Source organism: Berghia stephanieae, chromosome 4 (assembly GCF_034508935.2).
Source record: "Berghia stephanieae isolate SIO BIC M18660-M18661 chromosome 4, UCSD_Bste_1.3, whole genome shotgun sequence".
Lineage (NCBI taxonomy): Eukaryota > Metazoa > Mollusca > Gastropoda > Nudibranchia > Aeolidiidae > Berghia > Berghia stephanieae.
The window spans coordinates 37,280,156-37,289,818 of record NC_088363.1 but is presented as its reverse complement, the minus strand read 5'-3'; the positions used below and the strand labels follow the sequence as shown (position 1 = coordinate 37,289,818).

Here is a 9,663-nt window from a genome sequence, read left to right as displayed (position 1 = left end):
AGTAACTCAGTAACTGGTTCTAAACTATCCGAACAATGGCGACGCCCTTATGAAATTAAATACTTCTCCGACGATTCAGAGAGAAAAACATTTATAAATCTGACCACATTTTGACTTTTATACTTATTGATCACATGACATGTGAAAAAGTTCTAGCCAGCATGAAGAATAAAAAGTACCGATTTTCTTTGTTTAGAACCAAGCTGCTCGTTGCTGGGCGGACGTGACATCAGACTGTTGAATCCAATTACGGGCCAGCTTTAACATTGTTGTAATGGAGACTATTTTGCGTCATTTTTTAAAAGGATTTCCATCATAGCCTATGAGCCCATAATGAATTGGGTTATCAGACCTGCAAACTAAGCACTTGTCGGCATAACCCGTTTGTATCTCAGTGAAGTGATCAAGGAATTATAAAAAATTAAAAAATAAATAAATAAAATTCTCTTTATTCATCTCCAAGGGGAATTTTGTCTTTAGGCTCTATTCCAGGGGAAGACTGGATGAATGGCCCAGGCATCAGCCGCAGTGCAGCGCCGCAAAGTGAGGTAAGGCGAGGTGACTTGCTCAAGGCCACGCAACGAGGCTTGTAGTCGAACTCGGTACCTTGTGGGTACGAAGCAAAGACCGTACCGCTGAGCCACGCTGCACTATTCAACAAGTTTTGAGTTGTTTTGTTTGTTTGGGTTTGTTGTATTTTTTTTAATTTGGGGGGGGGGGGGGGAGGAGGTTTCTTTCTTTTTGTTTGTTTGTTTTCGTTTTCGTTTAGTTTTTTTGTTTGTTTATTTTTGTGTTATTTTGTTTGTTTTGTTGGGGTTTTTTTTTTTTGTTTTTTTTTTTTTTTTTTTTTTTTTTTTTAAAGTATTGCAGTTAATGCGTGCCCTTCCTCTTTTTGAATCTGATCTTCCTTTAGCCTCCATTGCGTCTTGATATATCGTAATATTCATTTTTAATCTATACTTTGTTACCCGTGGTCATGTTTTATCCATGATGATTCATAACTATAGATTATGTAAATAAATAGTCTAGCAATGACTATCCCGCACTAATCTTTGGGCCTCTTTTTCGCTCACGAAGTGCCCGAATTCGCGTCAAAATATGAGACCAAGCCGTTTCGTATATGCTATTTTAAAAAATTAATTACGACGCTGTTTATCGATGAATATAACTGAAAGTTGGCACACAGTTAGAAAAAAATGTCATTTTAGATTATGTCAAGCGACAAAACTCGTGCGATTACCAGAAGACCGTTAAAAATAGATTTTTACTCTTTGGAGTAAAATATTTCTAAAACTACCGGGCGTGGAGGTTTTGTCGCTGACAAGGTAATAAATGAACATTTCTTCTTTTTGTTGTAAAATTTCATATGAATATGACGAGTACTTTTCCCGTATTTTACAAAACACCATCCTACTTTGCTCTTCAAGTTTCAATCTTTTAATCCACTTATTACGCAAGATACAACCAAAGGTCGAAAAAAAAAATGCCGAAAAAGCGTCCCATATTTTCGCGTTTTTTTCCTCTTTGCGGGTCATCCAAATAAATGACACCTTTGAAACTGCATAACTTGTTTATTTATGAATGGATTTTCAAAATTCAAAAACATTTTACTCAGTGGAGATAGGGCTTTGATTTTAGACAAAAAATTTCCTCAAAAAGAGAAAAAAACATTTTTTATAGTCATTGCTAAATAGTCACAAATTATACGCGCATCGCAGCTTGCTTGCATTTCAGAAGTCATGACGTCAAATCATTCTCTCCTCCGATTCAAAACTCATTGGGAGTTGGTAACTGGTCTTCCGGAGGATTTACAATGAGTAGGTTACATATTGAATCATAAGGTGGCATAACGTAATTTTAGTAGCAGGCAGGAAGTATAGGGAGATTTTTATGATTACGGGGCGTATAGGAGTGAGGATCGATGACCTTGAGAGAAAAAAATGAAGCTTTTAGAAAAGCGCAATATCCACTAAACGTGCTCAAAGTGCTTTACAAATGTTCCATGGCCAACAACAACACTTAACATGTAGAACGAGGCATGACGCCTGTTATGCAATATTACAGGGGTTTTTTTCCAGACAGAGACAAAGACTCAGCTTTGCGCCGAGCGGGGCTCGAACTCAGGACCTTCCAATCCGAAAGCGGGAATCTTACCACTAGACCACATAGCCTGACTTTACTGATGACCAGCATTTATTTAGACTAGAAAATAAGATGCCATCATTCTGAAACCAGAAGAAAATGTTGCACAACGTTAGTAGTATGCATTGTATGTATGTGCGGTTACTATGTGGTCTTGTGGCATTATACTCTCTTTCGGATCTGAAGGTCCTTGGTTCGAGCCTGGCTCCGTTCATAGTTGAATCCTTGGAAAAGACTCTTTACTCACATTCTCTCAACGTACTCAGGTGTAAAAAATGGGCTAGAACAAAAATTATTCCTAGCAGACGATTTGTACATTATGAAATGGGAATATGGTTCCAGATTACCTTTTTTTTTGAGGGGGGGGGGGTGAAATATTCCCTTGCTCAATGAACATGATGTCTTCAGAGCAGGAGTCGAACCCATGGGCTTCAAATCCGAAAGCGAGTATTATCATATCACTAGACCCTGTAGTCGCACAACAATGATACCCAGAAAAGACATTCTTGGCAATAGAAAAACATGTTAACTACCAGTTTAGAGTAAAGATAACAAACTGATTTAATGACCGGTGACATGATTATAATAAATTCACATTATAGCACCTATTGAAAATCTCAATACTTCACATCAGAATTTTCGCACAAAAATACATGCGTTACACACGACATGCACACACACACACTCACACACACACACACACAATATATATATATATATACAGACACATGTACACACACGCTCACACACATACCTACATGCATGCAAACACACACGCATGCATACACACACACACACACACACACACACACACACAATATCGCACAGAAACACTCTTGCGTCATTATTATTCATAGGATATAAAATATAGAGTTATAGATAGTAAGAAGTTGACGTCTCTCAGGTCTTTGGTATTGCTTTTTGCCATCCGCGTTTATGAGTAATTCTCACTAAACTGTATTAACCAGACTATAAACGTTCAAGGTTACACAGAGTTTTGTGTCTTGGTCCGTTAAACTTCCGGATGGCAATGTCGTGAGCTTCTTAGCCAAGCGCATACTATCTATAGAAGGAAAGAAACAAAGAGCAAGTAGCTACATATTAAAGAGATCTGAACAGAAGTTTATTTAATCTTAGGTTTGATGACCCAAAATTGTTATATATTCACTAGTGTAATTCAGGTTCTCTAAAATACACAGTAAATATTTCCCATAACAACAATTTTGAATAAAGCCCATAATAGGTTTCAACAGTCGTGACGTCACTTCCCTCGTAATGTCGCATAGTAACTGGTTCTACATCATCGGACATTATCTCTATCACCGCCCTTATGAAATACTTTTCCGACTAGCATATAAGTGTATCCAAAAGGAGAAAATCAGTATAAATCTGATCATTTTGTGACTTTTATACATTCTGATCACATGAGATGTGAAAAGGTTCTAGCCAGCAAGAAAATATTAAAGAGTATCGATTTTCTTTGTTTAGAAGCAAGATTCTGGTTGCTGGGCTGACGTGACATCAGACTATTGATTCCTATTTCGTTTGATTATCAAACCGGCATATATTATGTGCCCTTGGTACTGAATACAATATTTTAGTTTGTGCATCCTGATTGGTTAATCAACTTCAATCTGTCGGAGGGAATGCCGTAGTTTTCCAGGGTGGATTCTAGACTAGCCAAATTGCTTGGCGCAGTACCACGATCTCTGGTGAGGATCCAGGCCGTTTGGATGGTAAACGGAAGGAGTGGTACATTGGTGCACGAGAAAATCAGCGTGTAATCCACGTAGTTGGTGTCCAAAATTAAGTAATTTGCACCGGAAGTGAAGTCAAAGTTTGAAAAACTGACTTTAAGCTCCCCTGGCTTGGTGCCGTCTGGGACCGTGGCTTGCCCATTGGCGATTTGTTCTCGGCCAGTGATCCTGTTGATTCCTCCATTTTTTACGCCAATGATACCGTTTCCCTCATCCGTATATTGTGCGTAGGTACACTTCAAGCCCGCCTCGAACCAATTGTTGAATCGCATGTATTCGTACCATTTTCCAAGATACTGAAATACAAAAGAAAGAAAATGAGCAAAGATTGTATCTACGAGAACTTTTTACTACTAGAGTTTTGTTATATAGAGTGCAGTATACACTAAACGTGCTCAAAGAGCTTTATAACAGCAACGGTTGTAACGTGTAAGACGAGGCGTGACGCCTGCTCGGCGATATTACATTTATTTTCTGGACAGAGACAACATTGTTATCTGCCAGGTACTCTTTTAACACCTAACGAGTACGGTGAGAGAATGAGTAAAGAGCTTTTTTCCAAGGACTCAAGAATGCGCCGCTCGGGACTCGAACCCAGGACCTTCCGATCCAAAGTGAGTGTCATACTACTAGACTTCATAGCCGCACAAGAAGCTGGAACAGGCAAACCAACACTGCCGAGTAAAAGCAAAAGAACAAAATATTTAAAAAATACGAAAGCAAAGTCCAATTTACATGACGAAGTGACTATTCTCACCCCCCGGATGCTAGTCTTCATAATAGTACACCCCCCGGATGCTTGTCTTCATAATAGTAAACCCCCCGGATGCTAGTCTTCATAATAGTAGTCCACAATTGTTGTATGTTTAATCCAAAGGTTGTAATGCAGTAGTTTGTTAAGTTTCTTGTCACAAGTTGCACAATTAAAAAAAAAAATCAATCAAATCCAAATCGCAAAAAGCCGGCGACGTTTTTTTCGGTAATCCAATCGGCCGGGGGGGGGGGTGAGAATAGAGGCAGCCTTTAAATGACGTATATCTACAGTAAACATCATTCACTATAATGATAGAACAAAGATGACGTCACTCTGGTCTTTGTTATTGTTTTTTTTTTTGCCATCAGCGTCTATGAGTAATTCTCACTAAACTGCATTAACCAGACTATAAACATTCAAGGTTACATATGGTTTTGTGTGTTCGTCTGTTATATTTCCGAATGGCAATGTTGTGAGCTTCTTACCCAAGCGCATACTATCTATAGATAGAATGCGCTTGGTTAAGAAGCTTACAACATTGCCGTACGGAAGTATAACTTACCAACACACAAAAGTCTGTCTAACCATGAACTTTTATAGTCTGGATAATGCAATTAATTGAGAATTTCTCATCAACACGAATGGCAAAGAAAAACAATAATAAAGACCTGAATGACGTCAACTTCATTCTATCTATAAAACATCAGACGAAACAATTATCTCTAATCATCATCATCATCGTCACCGAGCTTTGGACCATTCCATGGAACGCCACTACATGTTTTCGATCCAGCCACTGAAGATGAAGTGAAGTCAGCCATTTTAGATAGCCCATCAAAATATTGTGACTTATTAGACCTCATCCCAACTAGTATTCTTAAGACTTGTATTGAAGAACTGTTACCAACAATAACTGAACTTATAAATAATTCGTTTGTCTCAGGTAGTGTCCCCGACTCGTTTAAACGTGCCATTGTTAAACCACTATTAAAGAAGTCCGATCTAAATGTAAACGAACTGAAAAATTACAGACCTGTCTCCAACCTTCCATATCTATCCAAAGTGCTTGAACGCATTGTGTTAAAAAGACTTTTGTATCATATCCATCTAAATAATTTAAGTGAAATTTTCCAATCTGCCTATAAATCACATCATAGCACTGAAACTGCCCTTTTAAAAGTATGCACTGATATTCTTAATAGTATTGACAAAAATCATGTCTGTTTATTGACTATGTTGGACCTTTCGGCTGCATTTGACACCATTGATCACGAGATACTTATTAAACGATTAGAAATTACTTTTGGAATTAGAGACACTGCGCTTAGTTGGTTTAAATCATACCTAACATCAAGATCTCAGTCGGTTCTGATCGATGGCGCAGTATCAGAAACATTTCCTCTAAATTACGGCGTTCCGCAGGGGTCTGTCCTTGGTCCTGTTATTTTTACTCTTTATACTCAACCTCTTACGGATATTTTTGTTAAAAATAAATTAATGTATCATTTCTATGCTGATGACACTCAGATCTATGTAAGCGATATCCCTAGTATTATCCCATCATTAATTACCCGTGTTGAAGACTGTATTAGAGATGTTAAATGCTGGATGGAAATTAACAAGTTAAAGCTGAATAATGAAAAGACAGAGGTGATGGTGTGTGGTAGAAAAAGTGTTTTGAAAGATGATTTTCTGAAGTTTACTCTAAATATAAATGGGTGCACAATTAACCTCTCAACGTGTGTGAAAAACCTCGGGGTAATGCTAGATCAACATATGACTATGCAGGCACAGTTTGATTCTCTATGTAGAAGTTTGACAATAGGCTTAAAAAGAATTGCTTCAGTTAGACCTTTCCTAACAAGAGAAGTAACATGCAAACTAATAACATCTTTCATACTATCTAAAATAGATTACTGTAATTCGTTAATCTCGAATGTAAGCAACGATAAAATATCACGCCTTCAAAGTATCCAGAATGCGGCTGCTAAATTGATTTTAAGAAAGAAGATAACATCCTACTCGTTGCCACTTTTGTATGAGCTGCATTGGTTACCAGTTAATGTGAGAATCGAATTCAAACTAGCAGTATTGTGCTATAAGTGCCTTAATGATCAAGCACCATTGTATATTACTGAATTTTTAGAAACTTATAAGCCAACGAGGAGTCTACGTTCTGCACTAGATTCTACAAAATTAATTGTTACAAATAAATATAAATATAAATTTTACGGCGGCAGATCGTTCAGTCACGTCGGACCTTCCATCTGGAACTCTCTTCCTAAAAGAATAAGAGAAGCGCAGTCCTTATCAATATTTAAATCAAAGTTAAAACACCATCTCTTTGTTAAAACACATCTTGATTAATGCATCTTTGTAATTTGACCCCAATATGAATGTTAATTTAGTTTATGTTATTATATCATTATTTTATATTATTTCCGTATTTGACATAGCATGTGGATGTATTATAACATATCTTGTATTAATGACTTTATGTTTAGTTATTACATTGTTGTATAATGATAATATTATGTTGATGTAGTTTGTATAATGTTTCATTTGTATAATAATGTCACTGTATTATTGTTTCGCGCATTGAGCATCACCCAGTGATGAAAATGCGCGTTATAAATGTCAAGTATTATTATTATTATTAATCTCCCAATGATGAAACAGCATGCAATGAGCACATAAAGACAGTCGTGGGTGCAGTCTGTTAGGCGATAGCAAAATTCTACGGTTTTCGTTATTGAATTAATTAATAAATAAATGTAGAATGCACGGGATCAACCACAGATTATGTTCAGTTTTTATTTAATTGAGCTTGAGCTTTGTGTGTGTGTGTGTGTGTGTGTGTGTGTGTGTGTGTGTGTGTGTGTGTGTGTGTGTGTGGCGACCTCCTTTGAGTGATGTCAAGGGTATGAATAGTATGCACTGGACTAAGAAGTTCACAACATTGCCATCCGTAAGTAAACGTCCCAACACACAAAACTCTCTGTAACCATGTCTGGATAATTCAGTTAAGTGAGAATTACTCATAAACGTGGCAAAAAAAAAACAATAACAAAGACCAGAGTGACGTCATCTTCGCTCTATCTATAGATAGAATGCGCTTGGCCGAGGAGTTCACAACATTGCCATCCGGAAGTACAACGGACCAACACACAAACTCTGTGTAACCATGAACTTTTATAGTCTGGTTAATACAGTGTAGTGAGAACAACTCACAAACGCGGATGGCAAAAACAATAACAAAGGCCTGAGTGACGTCATCTGCATACTATCTATAAACTGTTCTTCTAATGATGCATTGTGTTTAGTTTTGAAAAACTCCTTACATCCGCCATAGGATATAACGTACCACCAACACATAAAACTGTGTGTAGTAACCTTGGACGTTTAGTGATGCATTGCGTTTATCCAAAAATCCCATCACTTCCACCAGCCGGATATAACGTACCAACAAACAAATCTATGTATATGTGTAACATTGAACGTTTATAGTCTGATTCATACATGGGGCAGCGTGGCTCAGCGGTACGTCTTTGCTTCGTCCCCGAAAGGTACCGAGAATTCGATCACCCGCCGCTGGCTGCGCTGTGTGGCCTTGAGCAAGTCACCTGGCCCTAGCTCAATTTGCGGCGCTGCACTGCGGCTGACGCATGAGTTATTCTAGTCTTCCCTTGGAATAGACCCTAGAGACACATTTCCCCTATGGGATGAATAAAGGGAAGTTTTTGGGTTTTTAAGAATTTTGTTTGTTTATATAAAAGTCAAAGGGCATGATCACGTGACCTAAGCAAGTAGTACCAAATGCATTCATTCGTTTGTAATGGATGAAAAATAGACTCACCGTTGCCGCAACAAAATCGGACTTGGTTTGCACCGTAGGACATCCGCCTAATCCAAACACTAGAGCACTGTTTACAAGATCGAACCCAAGACAGACCAAAACGAAGGCTTTCATCGTTCCCGATAGAGGCATCTTTGAGAAACAGTTTTGTTTTGTTTTTGTTTCGTTAATTTTTATTTTTGTTTTTTGTTAGTTTCTTTTTTTGTTTTTGTTTTAGTTTGTTTGTTGTTTTATTTCCTTTTTTATTAGTTTTTTTTTTTTAATTTCTAATTCACTTTAATTTATTTTGTAAGTTAAATAACTTAGATATACAACTTTCAGTTTGTTTCACTACAACGTCTAGCTGGTTACTATAACGGGAAACAATCAATCTAAAGACGAGATCTACTTTTCTTCCTGTTTTGCTTTTGGCAACCGCAGTAGAATCTTTATTTATATACAATGTATTTTGTATACATAAATAATAATACAAATTGTCATCGTTACGATGGGGAAAAACGAAAGATCCGTTCTCCGATTTAATTTCCCATTAGTCCCATTGTTGTACGATGTTTGTATCGACGATTGAGCAATTATTGGTGATTAGATTAACGTGATTTACATAGTGTGGATGCCTTAGGATTCATATAATATTATGACTGATAAGAAATCTTTAACTTTGTTTGGCTTGAGTGACAAGGACACCTTCATTTATTTTTTTTATCAGTCACCACAGTGCGGTGATGTGGTCGTGTGGTATGACACTCGCTTTCGGATCGGAAGATCATGGATTCGAGCTTCGGTCGGCGCGTAGTTTGAGTCCTTGGAGAAGGCTCTTTACTCAATTCTCTCACCGTATTCAGGTGTAAAATTAGAACCTGCCGTTATTAGTGTTTTCTCTGTCGAAAAAAAATGTATTCTCGCCTAACAGGCGTCATGTCTGGTTCTTTATGTTAGGGGTTTCTGTTGGGCAGGGCGTTTTGAGCATGTTCAGTGGAAATTGCGCGATATGATAAAGCACGAAGCTCAATATAATGAGATTTGTCAAACACATCCCCAAACCGTTTCTGTTTGTTTACTGTAATTGATTTTGTTGTTTTGTTTTGTTTTTTTAACCAGGGTTTTATTATTGTTTTCGGGGGTTCTTTTTGTTCTGGTTGTTTTTGGTTTGTTTG

General features: G+C 37.4%; 1 protein-coding gene across 1 annotated transcript; it reads right to left on the bottom strand.

Moving 5' to 3' along the window:
• Nucleotides 1-2,748: 2,748 nt before the first annotated feature.
• On the bottom strand, nucleotides 2,749-9,118 carry LOC144970504 (apolipoprotein D-like). Its single transcript, XM_078910214.1, has 2 exons — nucleotides 8,510-9,118; nucleotides 2,749-4,195 (listed from the first exon to the last, which is right to left on the bottom strand). The coding sequence occupies exons 1-2, from the start codon at nucleotides 8,639-8,641 to the stop codon at nucleotides 3,740-3,742; spliced, it is 588 nt and encodes a 195-aa protein (XP_078766340.1). The 5' UTR covers nucleotides 8,642-9,118; the 3' UTR covers nucleotides 2,749-3,739.
• Between the last annotated feature and the right edge of the window lie 545 nt (nucleotides 9,119-9,663).

Coding starts and splice junctions, on each gene's coding strand:
- LOC144970504 (XM_078910214.1), bottom strand. CDS start 8,641: ATGCCTCTATCGGGAACGATGAAAGCCTTCGTTTTGGTCTGTCTTGGG. Junction 4,196..8,509: donor CCGATTTTGTTGCGGCAACG/GTGAGTCTATTT, acceptor TTTGTATTTCAG/TATCTTGGAAAATGGTACGA.